The sequence below is a fragment of the Equus przewalskii genome, chromosome 4 (genome assembly GCF_037783145.1).
Source record: "Equus przewalskii isolate Varuska chromosome 4, EquPr2, whole genome shotgun sequence".
Lineage (NCBI taxonomy): Eukaryota > Metazoa > Chordata > Mammalia > Perissodactyla > Equidae > Equus > Equus przewalskii.
The window spans coordinates 104,221,518-104,247,774 of record NC_091834.1 but is presented as its reverse complement, the minus strand read 5'-3'; the positions used below and the strand labels follow the sequence as shown (position 1 = coordinate 104,247,774).

General features: G+C 44.5%; 1 protein-coding gene across 4 annotated transcripts in view; it reads right to left on the bottom strand.

Annotated features, from left to right (window-relative positions):
- Positions 1 to 26,257, bottom strand: part of DPP6 (dipeptidyl peptidase like 6) — a 987,445-nt gene that overhangs the window by 742,383 nt on the left and 218,805 nt on the right. The window contains exon 1 of one of the 4 annotated variants that reach the window (XM_070616963.1): positions 3,995 to 4,385. The exons of the other annotated variants lie outside the window; for them this stretch is intronic. Coding sequence (XP_070473064.1) covers positions 3,995 to 4,231 — 237 coding nt within the window. The 5' untranslated portion in view covers positions 4,232 to 4,385. Of the gene's footprint in view, positions 1 to 3,994; positions 4,386 to 26,257 lie in introns of those variants that run through there. 4 annotated transcript variants of the gene reach the window in all.

Genomic DNA, 26,257 nt, shown 5'->3' with positions numbered 1-26,257 from the left:
ATAACGCCAACTCTGTAAGTACTACTGTTATAAGGAGTAAGTGAGATTGCAACTCTACACGTTCTCCCAGTTAAAGCTCCAAAACAATCTTCTGGGATCCCACAGCCATCTGTAGGTGAGTACACTAAGCATTGTCAAATTAATCATGAGAATAAGGGGACCAAGTAGGTAGTTGAAAGTTTTAGCTTTTTTTCTCATATACTAGGAAAATAATGTGAAATCAAATATCTAAAAAAAATATAATTGGAGTGGAAGAAAGTAACAGGGTATATAAACATATTTGTAGAGTCAAGCTACTAACACATTAAAGTTGACAAATCCCAAAGAGAAGTTAACAGGGTGTTGATGCCATACCAGTGAAAAATCAAGGTGGAGAGAAAAAAGATGGGCTGGTTGTTGAAGACATACAGGATAATGGAACTGGCCCTGTCAGGTTGATAGACATCATGAGCAGGGGTTGGTGGCTCAATGCTTGTTTTGGCCAATTTGTTCTTTTAAAATCTTGTTGTCATCACATCTGTATTGTTACGAAGACGTGTCACCCAAAATGAGGAATACAGGGACCTGCTGATGTGACCCCAACAAGACTACTTCCCTGACAGTACCCAAAGCCTCTAATGTCCTTTAAGAAATCAAAAAGAAACACTTGAGTGGGGGCATGACAAAGTTCAGCATTTTAAAATTAGTCACAGTTAATTCCTATTGGAAGTTACCAAAGTCCAATCAAAGTCACTTCCAGCAACATTTTCTTTAAGAGTCAACTTATTTTTAAACCTAAAAAATGAATTTTAAATAGCTATTGATTCCTCAGAGGGGTTTTCCAAATAATTGACTTTATATTTAAATAAATCTGAGATTGATGAGAAAACTCTGATAGAAATGGCACTCTGGCTTTATTTATATTTCAAAGTTAAACTCCCCATCTTAGAACTGACCCACCCCAAACAGGCTTTTCTGTGGTCCTACCCAGAGGGGAGGTCCCCTACAAGTGTCATTTGTGCAGATAGGCAATGCATTACTAGTTAATTACCCGCCATGCAACCTCCACATTAGATTTATCTCTGCTAGACCTTATAACTACCTTAAGTTTTGTTTTAGGGTAATTTCCCATTCTCAATCATATTCACGCACGTGTACATACACACATGCAGAAGTAAAGAACTACATTTCATTTCCCCCTTTCTGGATGGAAGGACTAGAGGCACAGGGGGCATTCAAAGGTATGCCACTTACCATCATCTCAGTGACCAAGGCTGGAAAGCTGTTTCTTTACCATGGAATAGCTTCCCCTGACTGACAAGTCACAGAAGAGCAATAAAGCCACCAGCGTTAGTGCTGGGACCGTGAGGAAAGAAGTGCTGGAGATCTCCTATGCACTAAGGCAGAGAATGCTTCAGCACCTCAGACAGCTCCCACCCAAGCAATGGCGCTCCCTAACCGCTTAAGGAAATGTTTTAAGTGGTTGCGCCGAGATCCACAGAACAATCTGCAACGTGTTCCTAATTAGCTGTGTATCTTCAGGTTTAAATTCGGGTAGCAAAATGATTACTGGAGACTCTTTAATCTTGACAAGGGCTGGTATCAGAAATGCAGTTTTTCTATCTACTATCTTTCTTTATTACCTCATCCTAAGCAAATTGTAGCCATTGTTCTTGGAAGAAAAGTGAGTTGTTTAATATGTACATCTATCCTTTAGCAAATTTTTAAACATACTTTTTCCAATTCTGAATAACTTTTCTGAGAAAAGCACATAAAAGTTTTCAAGAAATCGATGCTGCATTTAGCCATTTAGCCCTGTGTCATCGTTTAATCATAGATTTTAAATACACACACACATATATATATTCATATATATCTCATAGGGACATTATATACACACACACTACATTCATAGCTACACACACTTCTGTATTTTCCAGGAAAAACACTGATGGCAGGACTTAATGAATCTAAGTTAGATACATCGTTCAGAGCCATAACAGCAGAAATCATTTGCAAATATTAAATCCTTGATTTGTTCCTCAGTTCAAATCTTTCGCTTTTTCTGAGAAACAGTTCTAGACATATATCAAACTGAAAAGAAGGAAATATATGCTCCAAGCTAACATAAAAAAAAATAATGAAATAAAAAAGATGGGTGGAGACCATCTGAAACCAAAGTCAGAAGCTCTTGCCTTTCCTTTCTCCTACTGACACCTAGCGCCTGTAGAGAAGAGATTGCACATCGTTCTCACTCCAAGTATAACACAATTCGACAGTTTTAAGTCAGGTTTAAGGCAAAAAGTGCATCATTTCTGTCTGCATTGCAGCTCAATTGTCTTCCCCAAGATTCTTGGTAGTTTAATCCTCCAGAATTCTTCACCAACCTCAGTGAAATCCCTCCCCAAAGACTTCTAGTTCCTTGAACCAGATGACTGAAGAAATCATGTGTCTCTCTCAGGACCTGGCCCACTGAACTCAGGGATATCTCTCAGATATCTCTTTATCTAACCAGGGGAATCTGGACACGACCCAAAAGAAAATAAGAAAACCACATGCACGATCTGATACAGAGTGTGTGGTGTGCGTGTGTGTGTGCACACACACAAACACATCTCCATTCATAAAGCAAGACTGACTAGTAACAGCAACAAAACCTCAGTGACTATTTCAGAACTGTCCTTGTGAAAGCACTCAACCCCCCCACCAACACACACACACACACACACACACACACACACACACACACACACCTTTCTTGCCCTATAAAAGAAATACCAAATGGTGAAGCAGTGTGACCCGACGCAGGACTTGTTTAATGGCTACAACCTCCTGCTCATTGCAGGGACATGGTTAGGCTATCTGATAGGCTCGTGTGAGGACCAGTGCCCAGCTGCCCCCAGATGGGAAACTTCTCAAAGCTACACACAGGGGGTTCTATAACCCAACACACTCTGCATAGCTCTAGGGGCTGTACCACCAGGCCAGCCCTGCCTCCCTGCCCAAGATCTTGTCTGGGATTTTTCTCTTTTCCCTAGGGAGAGAAGGTCTCCAAGAAAAACGGCAGCTTCCTGGTCCTCCCTGGCCCTCTGAGTGTCTGGAAGGGATCAATAGAGGTGGTTGAACTCATCTGTCTTTGCGGCTGCTGGTGCCCTGCCTGAGTCATCGGTTACTAAGGCGATATGCAAATCCAACCTTTGAAACCCAGGCTTCCAGCCCCTAGAAGAGTAGGAAACGTGCTCACAGAGAAGTTTTCAGCTAACACAGTCTAAGGTAGAGTTGCTAGTCCAAGGTTAGGCTTGGGAGACAGGCAGGGCATGATTCCCATCAGCAAAAATGGTGCTGGGCCCTGGGACAGGAGGGTGGCCCTCGGATGCTAGTGCTTTTATTTATGTATTTATTTTTTCCATAAAAGAAAACCACCATCAACACGACCAGCACTGGGGGGGGGGGGGGGAAGCGTTTTGGAGAAGTGAGAAGCGGAGGCAAGTGAGCGAAGGGACAGCGTGGGCGGGCGGGGGGGGGGAAGGTGAGGAGGGCACGATGGATGGATTCCAGTGACAGGTGGGAGGGGGACAAAAAGACCCTGGGACATTATCTTCCCTGAGTCTTAAAGAAGAGAAAAAGAAAAGAAAGAAAGAAAAATCAACTTGCAAGCACAAACAGACCGAATTCCCTCCTTAGGATCCACAGCACCATGCAGTTAACAACAGACATCCACATATCCATGAAACCCCCAGCCAATTCCACATCCCAGCAGTGCAGCACCACAAACGCTGCTCTCAAGCCACCAACTCCTGGCCGCCGCCGCTGCGGAGAGAGACCCGCTCCAGGACGGCGGTGACCCAGATCCGCTCTAAGGAGTGTATTTGTGGGTGCTCCCGGGAGTGGTGGGGGCAGGGAGGGGAGGGGAGGGAAGAGGGCGATCAGAACCATCGGAGATACGGGCGGACGCGTCTCCCAGCGCACTCGGCCCCAGCCCCGCGCCGCCCCCCACCCACCAAGATGCTCTTACGTCCTCGTCGTCACAGTCGCTCCGCGCCTGGTACTGGAACCGGGGCCGGCCACCCGCGCCGCCGCCGCCGCCGCGCTCCCGGGGCGCCGCCGCCGGCGCTTGGGCTCCGAGGGGCTTGGGCCCCGCGCCGTCCTCCTCGGGCCCCTGGCCGCCCAGGAGGTGGCTCGCCTCCGGGGGCGCCGGGAACGACCGCGAGGTGTTGATCTTGCCCGTGAACCTCTGGTACAGCGAAGCCATCGGTCTCCGCGCGCTCTCGCTGGCTGTCTTCGGGGCGTTTTTATATTCTGCTTTCTCCCTCTCGGGTTCCCGCTCCCCACCAGCTCCAGGGGAGAAAAGGGGGCAAGAAGGAGGAGGAGGAAGGAAAGCTGGTAGCGGTGGCCGCTCCTCCGCGCGCCACTCTCAAGTCGCCGCTGGGCGAGTGCCTGGCTCAGCCTCCTCCGCCCCCTCCCCCGGCGGCTCGCGAAGCTTGGGGTCTGGGGGTGTGTTCTCTCTCTCTTCTCTTTTCTGTTTTTTTCAACTCCTTGCCACGGCCGCGTCCGGCCTAATCGAAGACATTGACGGAAGGAGAAAAACAAAAAAACATAAAGGGAGGGAAAATGCCTAGGCCCCAGGATTTGGCACCACCTAGAGACCGGCGAACATCCAGAGCGAATCTCAGCGCTCCCCCCACTTCCCCGGCCCCCTGCGCTGCTCCTCCTTCCCCTCCCCACGCGGCCCCCTCCACCCGGGGTACATAATGGCGCCTCGGTGGCAGGGGGCTGGCGGCGGGGAGAGGGTGGGCTCCTGGAGCAGGGGGGCGCACGACGGGGATGCGGGGGGGCAGGCGCGCCAGAAGGGGGCGGGGGCCACGCAGGTCGTGGGTGCAAGTGGGAGCGGGGGTGGGTGTCCGTTGAGGGCCCTGGGCGCTCGGGGCCCCGCCGCAGGTCGCACCCCAACGCTGCGCCGGGAGAGTGCGCATGAGAAGAGGCGGACAATGAGGAGGGGGAGTTGGGGAGACTAAAGGAGGGGCTGGCACACCGAGGCGCCCGTCCTTGGCGCCCCGGCTGCACTCCGCGTCCACACGCTTGCCTTGCTCGCAGCTGCAGCCTTGGCTCCTTCCGAGGCGTTCCCCCTCGTGTTTTCCTTCCAGCTTTTCTTGCCTAACTTGCAACAACAACAGCCAAGACCCTGGGGCCTGGGGGTGCGAGGGACGTGAGGGAGAGCGAACAGCAGGGCTGGAAGGGAGGAGGCCGGCTTGTAAGACAAGGGCTCAGGGGACGGGGGTTTCTGAGGAGCCTCCTTCCTTCTCCAGCCAAGCTCTTCTCCGAAAACAGATCCATTTTCTTTCACCTGGTCTCAACAAGAGGGGAAGGAAAAGGTCATGGAAGGCAAGCGAGAGAAGGCCTGGTGGAAACCTTCAGAGCAACTCGATTACACTCCTCCACATACACCCACTGATTTGTGTACATCGCAAACTCCATTTTCATTTTCAGTAAATACAGGCAGAGGCTGAAGCATCTGGGATGCCGGCAACTTTTCCAAAGCTTGCTCTTCCTCTCCACCCCCCAACCCCCCCCCCCCCCCCCCCGCCCAGCGGAGAGTGAGTGATAAGGGAGAAAGGACGCCAAATGGGGTGCACTGTTCAGCGTGAGCCTCGACTCCTCTTGCTGCATTAAAACGTGCTCCAGCGCCCCTGTGTGGAAAGACACAGACTGTGCCTCGTGCTCAGTTCCGACTCCACACCACAGGCTATTTGGTTTTTCCCCTCCCTTTCCTGGGGTGGATGCCCTCCCCCTGGCCTCTGGGATCCTCTCTCCTGCTGGAACCCGCGCCTCATCTTTCTTGACGATCTGGGCGCTCTTCCTTCTCCTCTCACCCGCCCTCCTCTCATTGCGCAGCCCCTTCCCTCTTGCAGCCCTTCCAGCTGGCATGGATCTATCCCACCCTGAGCATTAGCCAGGACTATGACCCCAAACTCCGGAGGGAAGGGACAGGCGGAGAGGGGCTGCTGCAACTCTGCTGCTCCTTCCACACCAGGTCAAGGTGGGCATCTTCATCTTCACCTTCTAGGACTCAGCGGCGCCCCCTGCTCCGCTGAGCTTTCCATCACCATTTCCATTTAGGTTTTCAGAAAATTAGGCGAGGTCGCGGCCACTGGGCAGCCCATACTGCGGGCTCGCCAGCCTTCGTTGGGTCTGGGCCCAAAGCGATCTCCTGGCACCACTGCCCAAGTCCAGAAATCCCTGAAAGAGACGCTGCCTGGTCCTGAAATTGCCTTCTCCCTCGGTGTCCTTAACCTGGAGGGAGAAACTGGATGCCGGTGAGTAAGTCTCCTAGAGGAGGACACCTGCCAGTCCCTTCCACACCCTTCCCAAGCTCTCAGCCCAGTGGGTAGTCTGGTTTTAATTAAAATTTATACCACACCCATCCTCTGTTTAATCTTCTGTGGTTCCCCTCCACGATGAGGAAAAGCGCAATCATTAAAGTAGTTAAAAACACGTTTCCTTCACAGCAACTATAAAAAGGAGAAAAACCAGCCTCTCAAAAGCTAGGAGGCTCCCCGCCCAGCAAACGGCCAACATCATCACACAGGCAATGGTGCTGCGCACAGGGCCGGGGGCGGCCGAGCTGCACCAGCCCGCCTGACTTTGAAGACAGAAGCAACAATTACAAGAGCCATAAAACTAAACTTTAAAAGTCATCGCATTTAGATAAATAGGAAACCTCGCTCTCCTCCCCCTCTCCCGCCGCAGCTGTGCTTTAGACGGGAGGAAGCTGCCCTTCAGAAGGCAGACTTGAAAGGAAGGCTCATGCTGCTCTCAGCTGCATCCAGGTCCTGACATTTCACTAAATATAGACGCCTGAGGGCCTCACTTACATAATGTACATGTACATGAAATGTGCACGTACACATTTACACAAACTGTCAGAGGAAGCATTACATACATTTCTTGTACTAATACATTGTATTCAAAATATAGTATTTATATGGAAATAGTTCATATGTCATACACAGTACTTTATACATGTATGTATACGAACAATGATAGCTTGAAAGTGGGATAAAGAAGGCACATGTGTCCCCCACTTTTAAAAATTATATTCTCAAGTGAGCTTGAAGGTATTCAAATTACAATTTAGTCAAAGATAAAAATCCTAATTAAATTATCCAGACAATATGATAAGCAATTTCTGCTTAAAATTATTTATAAAATGAAAAAAACTATAAAACTCATAAATCATGGAAGAGAGCTGAGGTACACAATTTGAGTTGAGAAAATCAAATTTGAAAATCAAACAAGAGAAATGAAGGGGAGGGGACAGGAAGGAGGTCAAGAAAAACAAGAGCCTCTTAGAGGCAAGTGTGAAGGGAAACAGGCCCTAGTGAAAGGACAAGGTGCTTGCCGCGAGGCTTCTCAGAGCCCAATCTAGAGGGAGGCCCATTAACTAACTTAAAAAGAATTCAGCTCCCTTTTTTCACCTTGCACATTGAACAAACTCATTTTAAAGAATGTTTCAGACTTTGTGTGTATGTGCATGCTTGTTTGCAAGCACATGTGCACTCACACATCCAAATTTGTCTTAAATACCGATACACAAATTGCAATAATCTTTAGATACACTGTCAGGATTCTAAAGTCCTAAATGCAAAGAGTAAACCAGTTAATATTCTAGGATGAGTGAAGTAACGCAATTGCAGAGACTTGCAAGCTATGGCATTTTATGTTTATGATTCATAATTAATTCACTTATTGCCTTCAATAACCTTTTCAGAGCCCCATCCCCCAAATAAGGAAGAAGATATTCTGAATAGCAGAGAAACTTGCCAGTGGGCATTCAAATATAGGTGTAGCATTTCAGAAGGAAACATGTCAGTTACTACTCACTCAGCCTGTCATTGAGCATCTTGAATATGCTGCATTGAAGTAGATTTCCATTCCTGCTTATTGGGTGAGTGTGGGACACCATTTTTGAAAATATTTCATTGATTATTTCATATCGATATCTTAATTCTTCAATACTGCTTACAATCATGTCCACCAACCCATTTTTCCATCTAGTTTCATATGATTATTTCTTCCCTACTTACTAAATAAATGTGTAAGTGTGTGTTTATTTTCTCTGGAATCAATGTACAAAACAAATATGATAAGTCATTGGAATTAGGCAGATACTGGAAAATATGGTGGATAGTCATTTTTAAAGTGAAAATAAAGGGAACTTTTTGGTCTACATGCAAGCTAAGCATTGTAGGAAGACCAAAAGTATATTGAGTTCAGCAGCCTAAGCATGGTTTTTATCAGCTAAGAGGTTTTCTTATTCCTAGGAGAGAATTATATCCTGTAGTTTACTTCCTTTTTCCCTGTGAAGAGAAGGAGGAGGGCAGAACCCTATTTAAGATTTTTATTCTTTCTCAAACACTGATATTTGGAGAAATGAAATGGCCAGTGACGGGAGGGATCCCTAAAACACTGTGCATCAATATCTGTTAGATATTGTCACCTTGTACTCATACAAATGGGGAGAAATAAAACAAATATTTGGGCAGCTTGAGAAAATACAGTGCTAAATGCATAAAAACAATGCATATTCTCAACCAACTCTGTATTTCTTTCTTTAAAGAAAATTTTTTGCAAGATGACTACCAATAAGTGTCTAGGTAGAATGAATTATTTACAAACTCGACAAAGAGGAAACGTCCAGCACAAGAAAAGGAAATCGTTGTTCCCAGCTTTTAAAAACCACAGAGGTAAAGTATGAATTGAGTTAATTTTGAGCTTTCCAAATTGATACTTAAAGATTAATATATTCTAACAAAAAACATTTATTTTAACCCAACAAAAAGGTTTACTCTAAAGTTAATAAAGTCAAATGCTGATCTCCCAACAGCACTTTTCTCTGCAGTTTAGTACTGCCGTTGTGCAACTACCTGGTTTTTACAATGCAGTTCAAAACATACACAAAACTAGCTGGCCCAGGGGCGTGTACACAGGCACACGTGGTTGACCAGTCCACGTGGTAAAGTTGATTGCCAAGGGAGTAAAACAACCATTGATTCAACTAAATGGCTGGGGTCCACCTAGGGAAAGCATTTTACTCCTAGCTGGGCGGGGGATTGTCAGATCCTACTCTTCCTTCCTTTAGGGATTCTCCCCCTCATCTGCTGCCTCTCCCGTTAGACATTCGACCATACACACCTCCTCTCTCCTCCCAATTTTCCTCTTCCCCTTTTCTCTTTCTTGTCTTTCATTCTTGTCCTTGCTCTGGATCAGTATCAGTAGGTTATATATATTTTTTTCTCTAAAAATTCCTTGCTGCTCTCTGAATACTCATAAAATCTTACTTTTTACTACCAATGTTGACCCGGAAATTATCCCCATAATCCCTTTACCTCCTAGAGGAGGCACCAACTTCTATCTTGCCTCATCTTCTGATTGTCTACTGACAGCTTCTGCCATGTTTTCCAAGGCTCTTCAGATTCTTAGAGCAGGGGATAGAGAAGAGTCTGTTGTTTCTGTTTGTCCCTGGTGACCATTTGAACCTAACCAGGGCACTCTCTGAAGTGTCTTAATTCATATATCAAGCTTTATCAGATTAAAAGGGAAGTGACATCTGCTCTGAGATGCCCCTAGAGCTCCCTGCCCTTTCGAACCACGCACTTCCCTGAGTCCAGTGAATTAAGTTAAATCCGCTTCCCTGTAATGTTCAAGTGACATTAATGAGCCTCTACAATTCAGTGCTTCAATTTTTTAACCAACAGAGACGATGGTTGTGTCCTGGAAGAAGAGAAAGCTTTTATCTGCTCTCTCTCGTGACCCATGGCAAGCATTTTGAAGGACCAAGTCTGGTTCGGCCGTAGAAATAAATGTGAAACAGGCTAGTGGTACAGGGGTCAAAACCTGGCTGGGTTTTTTTTTTTTTTTTTGCATGATGTCACCCAAAGTGATTCTTAGGTTTTTGCTAGAAAGCAACAAAGAAATAGAAAAGGATAGATAGAAGCAAGGTCATTCAATTGCAGGGTCTTATTCTTTAGATGGTAGAAAATAGAGCCAATGATGATGCACTTAATCCTGCCACGTAAATTATACTCAACTGCAGGCCAATGGAAACAGTTACAGAAAATCAAAAATCTGGCTCCACTAAAACCACTCCAGTTATAAAGAATGGAAGGGGATATGGTGTATTTCTAGAATGCACAACAGGACTAAAATTTAGGGAGTCTGATTTAATCCACCCTAAAATACAGGGCTGGTCAGCCAGAAACAGCAAATGAAAATACAATAAGCCGGTGCATTGGCCTCCAGGTCCAAGCACCGCATCTCCCAGTGCGTTCTTGCATCCGCCGTGAGACACAGAGAGGGAAGAGAGAAGAGGGCTTCCTCTAAGTGGCAAATAGGGACGACGAGATGGATGTCTTAGGCGTCAGGGCCAGAAGCCGTCTCTGAGGCAGGCCAGGGTAGGGGAAGTGCCACCTGCTTCCTGGACGTCTGCTTGGTTGAGTTTGAAAAAGTCTCTTAAAAAACCGCTTCCCTCACCATCTTACCCCATGTCAAAAATTGCCAGAATTAAGACCCTTCCTTTGAGTTAAAGCATTGTCTGGACTAGCAACAATAAGAAACAAGCAGCAAACAAGAAAGACCTGAGTGAAAAGGACAACAAGCAAGCATGGCTATGGCTGGGACGTATGGCAGGAGCACGGAGAAGAGCAGGCACTGTTTCAAGTGTGTGGTGGGGCAGTCTGCGGACCAGCCTCCTCCTTCAAGAGCATAATACAGTTACACACATCACTACATTTCCAAGCTCCGAGTTTCTAGGTCCTGATGATTTATCTTTGACGTAAGCCAGTATTTCCATATTCAAAACTGTGATAGACTTGAATGTTTTGGGGCAAAAATTCACTCACCCCATACCTTTTTCAGTGAAGCATCCTAACCTGCCACACTGACTTCCAGCTTGACTGTGTGACTTGCTTTGGCCAACAGAATGTGAACGGACATGGTGAAGGCAGAGGTTTTCCAGGTACTTGCATGGCCTGGCTGCCTCTTGCATGCAGGCGATGCATCATAGGAGAACATGCCCCAGGTCCTTGCTGCCACTTTGGCCTCGCCTCCAGAACAAACATACTTGGAGACACCTGAACTCCACCCACAGTCTGCAGGTGAGCCCAGCAACCAGGGAGCGCAGAGAGTCACCTAGCTGAGCCCAGTGCAGATCAGCTAAATCACAGTTAACCAGCAGAAAGGTGGATTTGGGAATAAATATTTGTTGTATAAGGCATCAAGGTTGGGATGATTTGCTACATAGTATGCTTGTATCACTAGCTCACTAAAACAAAAACCAAATCCATGCTTGAAAAACAGTGTAGCTAATCTCAGTGCTGACTGTGAGCATTTCACTGACTTATCCAGTAAACATTTGAATGCCAACTATGTGCCACTCACTGTGAGGATTTGAATGCCTACTATGTGCTGCTCACTGTGAGGGTTCTAGGGCTGAAATGACAGACTAAAGCGAACATACAGGGCATCACCAACACTCTTCATGGTGACTCAGGACTGATGCTATAAATCACATGGCCAGACTGCTAATGCCTTCCTTTTGTGAATAGATGCAGTTTTCTCAATTTCCTGCATATTTTGGTAGTTTTACAGCCTTGCTAGTTTCATTAGAAAAGACTGTTAGAAACCAGTGGATCACAAATGCATCCATAATAGTGCCCTAGTTATTTACCATAGGAGCACTAAGCGCATTTCAAGTCCACTAACACAGTACCTCTCAAAGAGCTGTCTCTGGACCAGCAGTGTAAGGACCATCTAGGCATTTGTTAGGAATGAAAATTCTGGGCCTCATCCCAAAGCTCCTGAATCAGAAACTCGGGGCTAGGGCCTGGTCATCTGCATTTAACAAGCCTGCCAGGTGATTCTGATGCATACGCAGCTCTGCGAATCGCCGCACTAGAATAATGCACTAGAGCATTTTCCTAAATGGCACCAAGGTGACCTGCAGGATTGCCAGAGAGTTTGCTTATTCTCGGGACGTGGCTTACCAATTTATAGGATCTAAAAAGGATTCTCCAGAGGGTAAGAATTTTTCTAGAATGTACAAAGGCCCATTTTCCTCATTTAAATAGAGGTCATCTTAGCAGTTCATTCAAAGGCAAAATAGAATGGACTATGGTTGGTCTTTTCAGGACATTTGCTGTTTCAGCCTTGAATTGAGAGTTGAAGGCTCATCTCAGGAGGATAGTGGTGGCCAAGAGGCACTTGACAAAGAAGATGCCAAAGATAAGATCCAAGCCAGGACGGCAGCCCGTGGCGAGGGACCTCAGGGACGCGGAGTTTGCACCTCAGCAGAGCGCCTCCTGGTCTCCCCAGAAGCTGTGCAGTGTGGCGGATGAGCTCTGCAGAACTGCAAGGAAAAAAGGCCTTACATCCCAAAATTCACGTCATTAAGAAGTCCTCAGTGCCAATGCTTTCTTAATTAAAAAAACTCTGTTATGAATTAAAAATCAATGAAGTTAATAAACATACTTCAGTTGAAAACTGACTTAATTTCCCTCAATCTACTCCTTTAAGCCACATTAAAATCTTCATTATAAAATCCATTTTATCTTTCTTTTCACCATCACTTAAGATTTCCTCCAGATTCCCACAGGACACGCCCACAAATTTACAAATCGGCTGACGCAACTTTAGGTGGTTCCACAGTTTTTCTTGAATTTTAACACATTCTCCGGACCACATGTACATGCTGACTATTTGTGGGTAACCATCAATATCCACACAACAGATCCTAGCTATGAACTGTGAGATCTAACCCGGGAAAGAAAATACACTTCAAGCCCGATCTCTATCTTCACAGTGTCTTGAGCAAATACAGGAGATATCAGTGCAAAACCCTGATTCATCCGTTTGTAGATACGTCAGATACGAGAAGCAGTGGGCTCTCATTAATGAAAACAAATTACATTAGGAGCAATAAAGCTGAAATGAGGCCTCTCATTTGCTTCATGTGGGTAATTCAATTCATTGTGCACGGTAACTCTATCAACTCCGCTATATCCATTTCCGAACAATTTCCTTCTCATAAAGGGGAAAAATAAGTTTGTCCATACTACTAATTGCATTTCAAACCATTGTAATTTGGAACTCAAAAAAGTAATTCCCGTAACAATTACTTATATTTATATTTTGCTTGACAGGTAAACAGAAATTGCCCGCCAGCTCAATAAATCCTTTCGTCATAGGAGCTGGCAATTTGAACAGATTTTTCCTCACTCACAGCAAAAACAAAATCAAGTCACTGCTACAGTAGGAGGAGGTGCATTGCCTTTGTCCCTTCGACTGTGCTCTGAGTCCCGCATGGGTCCCATGACCTCGCTCTTCCACACTGCACCCATAATCACCACCATTACATGTCTTTATACCCCAGCATACCCAAATTACACCACCCTTTTCAATCTTCATGAGGAAGAATGGATAAATTAACGCTTTCAAAGGACTTTGAAGGATTTCTTAGTCATCCTATGGTAAAAGAAGAAGCAGTCGGAGGCTATATTTACATTTGCATTTCAGGATTCCTTGATTTCTCTCTCTCGGAGCTCCGATATCAAGTTCAACCCTAAATGAGATGTAAATGGCTGATTGTGATCTAAATGAATTCTAAGTTTCCAAATTGAGATATTCAAATCCATAAGATAAATATGTTTCTTGAGTGCCTAATTTACTCAGAGAAAAATAATATAAAATTATTAACTCCAAATATACTATGGAATAGAATACAGAATTCATGAGTATGCTAAGATAAAACACAAGACTTCAGGTAAGCCACCCGCTTAGACCACAGACCTTCAGGTTGTATACTTGTACCTTGAGAGGCACTTTAAGGGAAAACGTGGAATAGCTACTAGTCTGACATTTTATCCACCGATTACATCTGCATTTTATTAAGTATTCCCATCCAAAACTGTGATCTTCAGGCCTTGAACTTGACAGACAACTACTGATTCCCTGGGATGGCAGCCTACTCGGGTTTATCCACGTGATGAAAAACACCCGCTTGAAACGACAGCACCTGGAAAGCACAGAGCATCTCGACGGTTCAGCCACACCCAGCCCTTGGTTTTTGTTTCTGACTAAAATGGAATGATGGTAAACTACTGCACCAGTTGGCCCGGCTACACGGAGAGAACCAAAGCAAGTGACCCATGGATTCTTCCATCTCCCAGTGACGTCACTGATCTTTGAGGAAAAAAAATCATCCTCACTAAGATTAAGGCGATTCTGGTTTTTTCAAGAATCTCACTAGGGAAGGAGGTTAGCGAGGCTCAGATGTTGACTAGCCCCCACGTATTCCCAGATTCTGTGACTTTTATCTCCTTATCATTTCCCGGTATGGTATTGGTCAGATCTAACCACTCAAGGCATGAGGGAAGAGTTCTACAAAAATATCTCCTACCATTCATTGACCTAAAAAATAACCCTGGATGTGTACTGCATGTTACCCTGGGAAAGGGCTGGCTATTATTCATTAGCGCTTTGGAGAAAGTCAAAGTGGCTTTTTTTTGGTTGTATTTTTTTTAAAGATTGGCACCTGAGCTAACAACTGTTGCCAATCTTCTTTTCTTTTTTTTTTTTCCTGCTTTTTCTCCCCAAATCCCCCCAGAGCATAGTTGTATACTTTTAGTTGTGGGTCCTTATAGTTGTGGCATGCGGGACGCCGCCTAAGCATGGCTTGATGAGGGATGCCACGTCGGCGCCTGGGATCCAAACCGGTGAAACCCTGGGCCGCCGAGGCAGAGCGCATGAACTTAACCACTTGGCCCCGGGGCCGGCCCCTAAAGTGTTTTTATTTTACAGAGGAAATTTTGTGACATTTTTCTGTAAGCATATTCTTACTCACGTCCTTCACTCTCAACAATCAAAACTGCTGGTGTGACCGAGCCTCCCTTGGTTACCAAAACCTTCACCACTATCCCTTCCCATTTTTTGCTGACCAGTATAGAATTTCCATCCTTAAGTTAAGGGTGTCTACTTGGCTAAAGAGATGCAACAAGTTTCCTGGGAAGCTACTAGAAAGACATTTTTCTTCCTGGATAAAAGAGTGGTAAGAGGAGAGACCCTCTTCCCTCTGGCCCAGCATTGCCCCATCCAGTTTTCTCTCTGATCACAGTTGAGTGAGGACCTGAAGGCTCCAAGCTGCTGCAGCCTCCCTGTGGCCATGAGAAGAAAGGACAATGCTCGCAATGATGCAAACCCAGAACCCTGACAGTGTGGAGTTGCTGAATAAGACCAGACCCCCCAACAGAGAGAAACCCCTCTGTTTTAGCCCCTTTCAGTCAGGAATCGTTATGCACCCAAAAGTGTTCCTAAAGGACACAATCGGACCCCAGGCTCTCTTTGCTTGAGAACAATTCCCTAAGGAACAGTTTTCTCATCTCTAACGTGAGGTGTTACCAGTGGCTAACCCCACCAGCTCTGCCTACAACACAGGGCTCTTGAGAGGTTCCAACAATTTACTGTTATGGGGGAAACCAAAACTTCTTACATAGACCCAATCTTTAGAAAAATTATGCTGCCTACAGTTAATAATCTATAAAACAGCATTAAGCTTTTCTACCTGATTCTTTTTGGCTATTGTCTATGATTCTGAGGGAAAATATCACTGTATTTTGACTTCTTGTTGATTTTTATACATTCCTCCAACTAGAGTATTTGGAGGAAAATGTGTTTCAACTCTCTAAGTTCTCTTGTGTATGCAGGTCAAGACATGTCCTGTGAGGTTGACTCTATGCGGGGTTGCTAAAGCCCCAGAGAAGTAGCGTGGGTCCAAAACAGGAGGGGGAGGGAGGGGAGAAGCAGAGAGAGAATCATTGCATTACCAAATTTTTCAAAAAAGAAAACTCTTATGTCTACCAGCACTTCATACTCAAAGTGCTTTCAAATATGCAATCTCATTGCCCTAAATAGGCTCCTTAGCAGCAAACCTCGACTTGATGTCAGAAGAGCCAGTGTGGACCCCATTCTCCGAAAGCCGCTGTGTGCCGCGGGCTGCCAGGCTTGCAGCCTCCAGGCCACAGGAAGAGCAGTGCGGGCTGGGCTATGACGGCTGAGCATGAGTCCAGGTGTGGTAATCAGGGGAAGGCTTACACACAAGGAAAGGCATTCCAGCTCTGCTGAACACATGGAACTTTGCACTCAGAATATCTGGGAAGAAACTTATTTTCAGCACACATATATGCTTTTATTATTTCACAACATAAAATTTCATTTTGGAATTGCACATGGGAGGGGCAGCGCCTTTGAGTCTTAAAGCCACATGCAGAGGTGCTGCTCTAAAAGGTTGTTTCCTATGCCATTCCCTCTGTGGTTATGGGCCCCGTTACCAAAGGCAAGGGCCAGCAATGTTTCAGATGATTTTATATAGAACTTGGAGTTGGGAAAAGCAAGCAAGAAAAACAGGCTCATAAAATGTGTTCCCTTTATCTTGCAGCCCTTGTTGATTGTGTGTGGTTTGTTCTTTGCTTTGATCCAGGAGAAGAAACAACATGCGGAAAACAGACAAACACATTTCTCATAGTCTCACGAATTTCTCTTGTATTCTTATTTCTTCTTATTGCTCCTCCTCCCCAGTCCACACCATCCCCATCATTTCAGAACAACTTGGCAGATCCTATTCCTGCACGGCTTTTTGTTTTGATACCCCTTTGATGAAGTCAACCAGGTACAAAAACAAACGCAAAACAACAAACAACAGAAAGGACACAGCAAAACAAAACAGTCTCATGAATGCGCTCACGGAGAGCAACTCAGAGCTTGACATTACCACTTGAGGGTGCTGTGGGAGCTCAGAAACGCAAGCTCGGCTCAGCCCTGGCTGACTAAGGACCCCATTTCTGCATTCAACTCATCACTCAGGAAATGAGGCAGCCTTGGGAAGACTTTTGTTTCTTATGAAAAGGAGACTGCTGCTCTATCGCTGCTTTGAACGTCCTCAGAAATGTTAAAGTCAAGTCAGTAAATGAAGCACAACTCTGTCTTCTCATTTATTGAAGATTAGGATATTGGGGGGCGGTGGGCAGCAATGATGAGCTAAATTTCCATCTATCATGGAGGACAGACATATCATATAGGTGGGTTTGAGTGCCAAGAATGTTATGATTCAGAAGGGATCCTGGATCACCTTTGGTCTTTTTTGTCCATGGGACCCTTGGTGGATGGGACGCTGAACTGACACTGCTGACGTGGGAGAGCAGCCGGGGAGCTACCGAGAGGGACGGATGGACTGGGTTATAACAAGCTTTATCTGGCCTGGATTGGCTTATTCCATCTATCATTTTCTCTTCTTCTGCTCTCCTCCTCCCCTTCCTCCTCCTTCATCTTCCAGGATAGAAAGAACTCCAGAGGGAAGAAGCCATGCTATGATAGCTGGTACCATTCCCAAGGAAATACAAAATAAATTGAGAACCTTGGAGAGTAGCTTATGATGGTCATGTCTGCACGAGTCTTCTTGGAAAATACAAATTTTGTGATCTTTGAAAAGTTATTCATTTATTTGGAAAGCACAGCTTTACAATTTATTTTCAGTCAGATTTTAAAGCAGGCACATTTTTATACAAACTGGCAATGGAGCTTGGAAGCTAGAACATCAATAGGTCCACTGACACCCGCAAATGAACTCTGAATTCATTTGTAAATTTCCAGTCCATGAAAGGTTTGGTTGATGAGTAATGAGAGATTCAACTGGGGGGAGTTCTATAATCATATGTTTTACATAAATCATCTTACTTAATAATTGTTCTGTGGTGTAGGTATTACAGAGCTGGGATTCCAATCCAGGTCTGCTGCATGCTACATTATAAGGGAACATCCCTGATAGTCTTCTGTAGACTTACTTCCATCAACTTGATGAGTCATGCACTTAGAGCACAGCCCAGGAAGTTGTGAAACTGAATTTCCAGATGGCACAATCATAGCCTTACTTGAAAATCCAGTTCAAAAGCCACTCCCTCCAAGAGGTCTTCTATGATTTTGTAGAAGTTACTAATACTCTTGCTGAATCCTCTTAACGTCTGTAAGTACCTGCCTTATGAAACACACCACTCTCTATTCTGTGCTATTCTTTCATTTATTCATGTGACACACATTACTGAACATTTAATATGGCTGGCCATGTCTTATCTCCCCCGTTATAAGTTCCTTAAGAAGCTATGCGTTCATACAAAGGATTTGTATACAGAGTAGGTGTTCAAGTTAGAAGAAAGTTCATTCAAGCCACACTTATCTACAAATAGTTTCATGGAAATGATCTGCTGGAAGATACCATGTTGGAGTCTGTTAGGGGGTGCTCTGATTGGTGACTACTGAGATACCAGTGATATGAAGATGCTATATTGTCCACGACAGTGCCTTGCAGAAACCATGGACCATAACCCACTAGTATGTCATGTTAGTTATGAAATTAGCCTATGATTTTAAGGAAGAATTTGAAAACTCTGATGCATTGTGCATGTTTTCCCCCTGCATGCACATTGGGCTGCTCCCAGACAGACAGGCTGTCCTGCCCAATGCCTCCCCTGGGTTTCCTCCAGCAGAGGACAAGCTCCTTGAGAGGAGGGACTGCTTCTTCTCCTTCACTGTTCATAACCAGTGTCTATCACCGTGCCTGCAATACTGGAGGTGAGCAATAAATATCTGTCAAGAGAAAGAATGAGGCTAACATGACAACAACAAAATCATGGCGGGCAAGTCTTGGTTGCCTACCATACCAAAGATCCACTGAAGCAAGTTTAGACACTCTTTCCCTGAATTTATCAATACATATTTTGGGGAACTGAGGGAGTAGGATTTGTTGGCTTCTAAGATCCTAGATTACCAAGGTAAATATAGAAAGACAAATAGTTTGATATCACTCAAGTAAAACATCTGGGTATATGAGTTATCAAGTTAAGTTCCATCACAGGACTCCAATCATAATTCTTTGAGGAAATGTACTCAGTGCACTAGGACTGGGCAGCCACTGAGCCCTCCTTTGCCTCCTGGCAGCCTTCATGGATGAAGACATCTTCCATCCAGAGGAAGCTTAACAGGGCGAATAGTGAAAGGGCTTTCATTTGGGATTTTTATTTTGTTTTAGTGGCATGGCCGTTTATCTCTAAGAAACTAACAAAAACATATCCTAGAGAAACTAATATCGCACAATGCCACTTATAACAGATATAAAATCCTCCCAGTGTGGTTTATGTATCCAAAATGGAATTAATATCTTTGCTAAGAAGTCAATGTAATGTTTCCACATTATGAAATTAATTGATTTCTTATATATACTACTGGTGTCAAATGCTTATTCACTTATTTATTCATCTATTAAGTCATTTTTAAAGACTAGGAGTTGTTTTTAATTACAGCAACCATGATTCTTTAAAAACAACTCTATAAATATTGGCTTGAAGGGCTACCTGTGAGCCTTGGAAAAATACATGTGGCTCCAGGCCAGAGCCTTTGGAGAAGCCTGCCAGGTGGTCTTAGAAGACTTTTACTGTTGATTTCAATGATTCTGTCCCAGTGAACACTTGAGAATACCAGGCAGGAAAATGAATTCATGGAATATAAACAGACTGAAATCTTTCCTCCGAGGTACCTGCTGGGGTCAAAGTTGGTCACAGTCAATTTCCTCTCTCCTCTCTGGTTCCTGGGAAGGCTGTCTTCCTACCAAGCTTGAAGCTGCTCACGTACAGTTAACTCACTGATTTTGCAATTAATATGATTTTTCATGAAGCCTAGGGATTTCCAAACGTCTCCATCAAGACTCATGGGTCTAAATCAACCTTGAACTGGAAAGACTCAGAAAGGTGCAAAAACCAGTCTTATAGTTCTGAATATTACTCTCAAATAAATTGCTTCTTGATTTCCTTTTGCCTTGGGATGTAATTTCTTCTGAGATTGCTGATGACCACACACACACCAAAGATGCACCTGCTGGGTCTCCAGATACCAGGGAACATCACCTCTTCATTGGAACATACGTAATGGATGAACAGTACAAACATCAGTGCTAGGGTTGGCACATATCTGTCACCATGCCCTCCCACTACATACAATCAGTCTTCCTTGGATACTCAAGTAGAGCAAGTGACTACTGAAGTGGCAGTTCTGTTCAGAAATCCTATTTCCTAGTGGAAAAATCTCTCTTGCTTGAATGAGTAGAAGAGTTGCAATAGAGGTACGCCATTTGCTGTCCTCTCCAGTGCTACTTTCTCAAGAAGCGTGAAAATGATGCCCGGGGTATGACTTTCACGTGCACCCCCTGAGCAGGGGCTCTCTCTCTGTTTCACCTGCTCGTGAATAATGGACTCCAACAACTGGATGACTTCACAAATGCAAAATCAAAACTCTAACTCAGGGCCTCAAAATTGCTGTAGGCAAGACAGTCGAAGTTCCGTACCTTTAAGTGTCTCGCTGGAGAAAGCAGAGATAAGACATATTTCAGGGAATTTTTAAGAGGATTAAATAAACTTATTATATGATGTTTATTTTAACATTCACACATACATACACAAACACGAATCTGTTGGCTTTTTATCAATCTCCCTAGTGCCACACTGTCCTTTCACTGAGTGATTCAGCCAAGGGGTTCACATTTATGAGACAATCAATTCATTATTTATTTATTTATTTATTTAATATATTTTTTTTAAAGATTGGCACCTGAGCTGACATCTGTTGCAATCTTCTCTTTTTTCTTCTTCTTCTTCCCTCCCCCCACCCCCAGTACACAGCTGTATATTCTAGCTGCAGGACTTTCTAGGTGTGGCCTGTGGGACGCTGCCTCAGCATGGCTTGATGAGCAGTGCCATGTCCATGCCCAGGATCTGAACCAGCAAAACGCTAGGCTGCCAAAGAGCATCATGTGAAGTTAATCACTCATCCACAGGGCCGGGTCCCTATTCACTTTTTAAATACTTTGTTTCCCAAGATCTCCAACATCAAGGAGTGTTTCTCTCCTATTTTCAACAAGATAGCTAATAAATATATTGTACTGAAGATGTAAAAGGGGCAAATGGTACAAAATGATCTATGGGAAATAATCTTTGTGGATATCTGTGGATGAAACAAGATTAAAAAGCATTCATCCTGTGCCTCTGCTATAACGGTGAGCTTCTTCATGCTTTTATATCTTCCAGAGAGCCTTTCTAGGTGTGTTTAAATTGATAAATGCCTCTCTGGATAAAAGAACAATACTAGATTATCAGTACATACAGATGAAATTTTTACTTCAGAAGCTGATGTCTCAATCCCCTAGTTTTACTACCATCATCAAAAATAATTCCTGCAAGGGAAAAACAAAGGATTTTTGTACTCTGATGTGGGGCAGGAAGGAAATAAAATAAATTAGTAGCATAAGGGAGACATCACTTCAGGCTTGTGTTACTGTTTTATTATCCATAATGAATGAAATGATTCACACAATTTAACATTGAAAGCTAAAGTAACTATTGTATCATTGCTATATATGAAAGGTGATGAATTCTAGAGTGCAACTTTTTCACTTTACTCATTCTCAAGTCTTAAAGTGAATCCATTACTTGACCACACCATAACTCTTTTCTAATGGAGCCTTTTCACTCTCTCATTCAGAGACGGCAGAGAAGAATACATTATCCACCGAAGTCTAATGATTAGCAAGTGAGCAATTTCTCCACAAAGGAAGGGTGAAGACTTTACCCCACAAAAGTAGAGCCCAGGAAAGACTCTTAAGGTTGAAAACCTTAGGGCGCAAAAAGACTGCTGGGTCCAGGGACTCAGGATTGGGTGGGAAGGATGCTCCAGCAGGAAACCAAGATCCAGGAACAGGCCAAGCTGAAGCTGTGGACTTTGGCCATTTCGTATACGTTTTAGCTTCAGAAAAGGTCACTTCTCTCCATTTGGATTGGATGGGTGTGGGATTTTGAATTCAATCAGTGATTAGGACTGACCAAGTACACTGATGGATTAACCTTTTCAATTTTCTTTTCGGTGAGTCTTTATGAAACAAAAGCAAACTTCAAGTAAGTCGATGATAGAAGGGAAGGGAATAGAAACAAAAGTGAAACTGAAATGAATCTTGAGTACAAGGTCAGTGGAGGGAGACTCAAACCATGCCCAGACACTTGCAAGAATATTTGTCCTCGGCTGGTTTCATGACTTTAGATCCTCTGAAGATGGTGTTATGTGTATTGATGACTGACGTAAGAATGGATCAATAATTCATATGATTAAAAAGGTACGGAGAGTGTTGCAAAGCATGTCAAGTTCCAAAACAAATGATATTTTGACTTAACTCAAAAGCAGGACAAAAGAAAACCATTGCTCTCACAGCCACACACACACACGCACACATAGAAGGAAGGAGGGGGGCAGGGAGGGAGGAAGACCCATACATTTGCTTGAGGGGCCCTGGCGATAGAGAAAGGAATCATGACACCAGCAGTGGTGGCAGAGGTGGCATAAAGGTACGGTAAGGGTCTGGAGCAATGAATGTGATGTACCCTCCACTTCCTCATCTGTATGACCATAGGCAAGTCTCACGTCTTCCCTGGATTCCAGTTGTCTCAGCTATAAACTTAAAGGGTTGGGACAATGGAATGCTTGAGGTTCTTTCATGCTATAACCTTTATGAAATACACTGTCAGCAAGAGAAACACCTTTCTTGCTTTTACAGGATCTGATCAAGTACATCTCTGTCTTTAGATAAAAATAAAGACTGTGCAGTTTCCAGGAAGGAACAAATTTAGCTTGACGACAGTTACATAGAAAAATGTCGGTTATTTAGTCGGCCCCATGCTTAATAAGTCATAATTTGATACAGCTGTGAACACTATTACTAGAATTGTTAGAGTTTACATTATTCATAGAAATCATCTCAGTGAACTTTCTACCAATATCACCATGGCAGACATATTCCACTAAGTGTCTCTATAAACATGTGCTGTTTGATGCCTATAAATGAACTCCAATTAATCAATTACATTTGAATTGCAAAGGGGTCTAGAAACCCTGTCATACTAGAATGAACTGAAGAAGCGGCCGTTTGTAATAAATATTGCTTGTTCTTATCTGCACAGGAATGGACACCAAGTAAAAAGAGGCATTCTGAACCCATATGTAGGATATAGGTTAAGATGCTGTTGGTTTCCAACAAGAACTATGATCATGAATGGGCTCTTTCTTTTCTAGAAAATTAATCAACCAAGAAATATGAACAACTGCTGGTTTAGCTTATGGAACAATTCAAGGTGACAAATATGACTATACCAAAGACACATGGAGATGAAGGGACTGTAGATACAAGGTCACCTCTTCATGGGAAAGATTTAGAGCCTTGCAGGAAATTCTGTGACACGCCGTCAACATAAAGAGCAATCACCCCTCAAACAGGTTGTGCGGGCTTCGTAGGCAGGAGCCCTGTCTCACGTTGACTTTACCCAGGAGTGTTGACACTGGAAGAGGCCTTGGAGATGGTTCAGTCTGACCTTCATTTGGAGATAAGGAAACAGACTCAGAATGCAAGAGGCTTCTCTGCAGAGTCAAATCCCAAAGCAGGGGGACCAAAAGAGAAAGAATGAAAGAAAAAGAGACTGAGAGAGACAAAGACAGAGAGAGAACAAATGTTTCATTGTTTTCTTAACTGCAGATGTCTGTGCATTCTAGAGACAAAGCAGAGGGAAGACAAGTATGTACGTATTTATTTTGAAAGATACTTCAGTGAGTGTATGGCATACAATAGAGCAGTTAAAACCACGTGTCCTGGAGTTCTAGAGCCAGAACCCCTGGATTCAGGCGCGACCTCCCTCACTTGTAGGGTCTTGGGCCAACGGTTTAACGAACACAGGTAAGTCATCACTTCTGACACAGGAACTCCATCTAGTTAGCTGTGACTAGCACTAGCATTGGTTAGCTTGGGCCAGCCTCAGAGGTACAAAGCTCTGACTGCTCCACAAAGTAACTGGTGGACAGAGGGTGGAGATAAATTCTGAAGAGAAAGGGATTGAGGACTGAAATTTAGGGAAGGAGAAGATAACGAAAACGTCTCTTTAGTGTGGGGACTCTAGACCTTTTTTTGTCTCTTTAGAAACAAGTGAGGGGCCAGCCCCTTGGCCAAGTGGTCAAGTTCGTGTGCTCTGCTTCAACAGCCCAGGGTTCGCCAGTTTGGATCCTGGGCACAGACCTACACACCACTCATCGGGCCATGCTGTGCCAGCGTCCCACACAGAACTAGAATGACCTACAACTAGGATAGACAATTAGGTACTGGGGCTTTGGGGAGGAAAAAAAAAAAAGGAGGAAGCTTGGCAACAGATGTTAGCTCCGGGCCTATCTTCCTCACACACATACAAAAAGAAACATTTAAAAAAAAAGAAAAGAAACAAATGAGACAAAACTAAATTTGCAGGACAATCTTCTCTAAGAATCTTATGGTTAAATATATAAAATAAAACACACTGGGTCACAAAGAAAACCCATTATTTTGAAATATAGTTATAAATGTACAAAAAATAAAATGTATTTATACTGGTTAATGATTCACAGTATAATAATTTAAAACAGAGGCAGGTGAAAATAAATTTTTGTTTTTAGAGATGTATTGGTATAACCGTTGTTTTGGCTTACAAACATTGACAACATGTAATGGTGGGGCTGCTTTTGACAAGGAAACACGCCCGTCAAGTTGGATATCCAATTTGACTTTTTCACTTTGATGATTATGACAATGGAATTCCCGTTTTGCAAAGATACCAACTCCAACGGTGGGAGCTCCTTCAGGTTTTGTGGCTGAAAGGTTACTGAGCATGGACTTACCCGAGAGTGCCCAGCTGTGCTGCTGGAGCGCCTGCCGACAGCCCCAAAGGCTATCAAGTAGGGGCAGGACTGAAAGCAACCATGATTTTGAATTAATGGTGAGAATAAATCCTATTTCAAGATATTTTTAGTTGTCATGGCAATACGAGGATACCTGATCTCTATTGGCCACAGGTACTGATAAAACCACGGTGGTTTTTGCCTACAGACATGCTGAAAGGAAGCCGTTTTACTAGACATTGCTAAAAATAATTATAACCTTATTTTTCTTTCATCCAAGTTCTTGGATCCCCAAGTCCCCACGTTAGGAAATCTTGCTTAGAGTCTGAGCTGAGAAGGAGAGGTTTGGGCCTAAGTTATCAAAAAAGGATTCCCTGGGATGAGGAAGACCCAGAAATTTCTGGAACGGAAGAGCCTCGTGTTCAGGTTTAGGGTTTTCCTGTTAAAAAAAACTGTTTCTCTAAAACTTCAGGGGCCGGCCTCATGGCCAAGTGGTTAAGTTCGTGCGCTCCACTTTGGCCGCCCAGGGTTTTGCCGGTTCCGATCCTGGGTGAGGACCCAGCACCACTCATCAGGCCATGCTGAGGCGGCGTTCCACATAGCAGAACTGGAAGGACCTACAACTAGAATATACAGCTATGTACTGTGGGGCTTTGGGGAGGAGAGGAAGGGGGAGGAGGAGGAGGTGGAAAAGGGGGAGGGCAGGGGAGGGGGAAGAGAAGAAGAGAAGAAGAAAAAAGAAGATTGGCAACAGATGTTAGCTCAGGTGCCGATCTTTAAGAAAAAGAAAACACTTCAGTTGGTGAAACCTAATATACACGTTGTTGCTGTGTTGGTGGTGCCCAGGGTGTGAACAGGAAGGGACCGTATTCACTCGGGGGCTGAAGGGACAGGAGGGAGCGGGAACAGCCAGCAGGGGCCATGCTGGGGCCTGGGAGGTGGTAGTGGCTGAGCTGGTGGAAGCTTCCAGCAGACAGCCTCAGACCACTGGGGAGGTCAGGGAAGGGGGCTTGAGTTACGTTGTTTGCATAGACACAGCTGGAGACATGGAGACACTCTGAAACATTTCTGAGCCAGAAAGTTGGAAACTGACAAACGCTGCCAGAAGAGGGATGTTGGTAAGAGATCAGGCTGTGAGGGGTCATCAGCAGGACATCTGGAGGGGGTTTCCAGGAGAGTGAAACCTTGATGCTAAAGCAGAAGGTGGAGCAGTGCCCTGAGAGGAGAGGGCCAGACCCAGAGCGGAGTCTGAGGGAGGAGCCCAGACACCTTCACAAGGACTGAAGCTAAGCAAGGTCCACAGGCGGCAGAGGGGCCCAGAGACCCCCACTTCACCTGGGTGCGTGCAGACGCAGCACATCACCTAACTCCCAGCAGTGGAAGCATCTTTGTAATGCTGGCGCTGCCCTTGCTCAGGCAAATCCCCACCGTGTGTAAACCTGCAGCC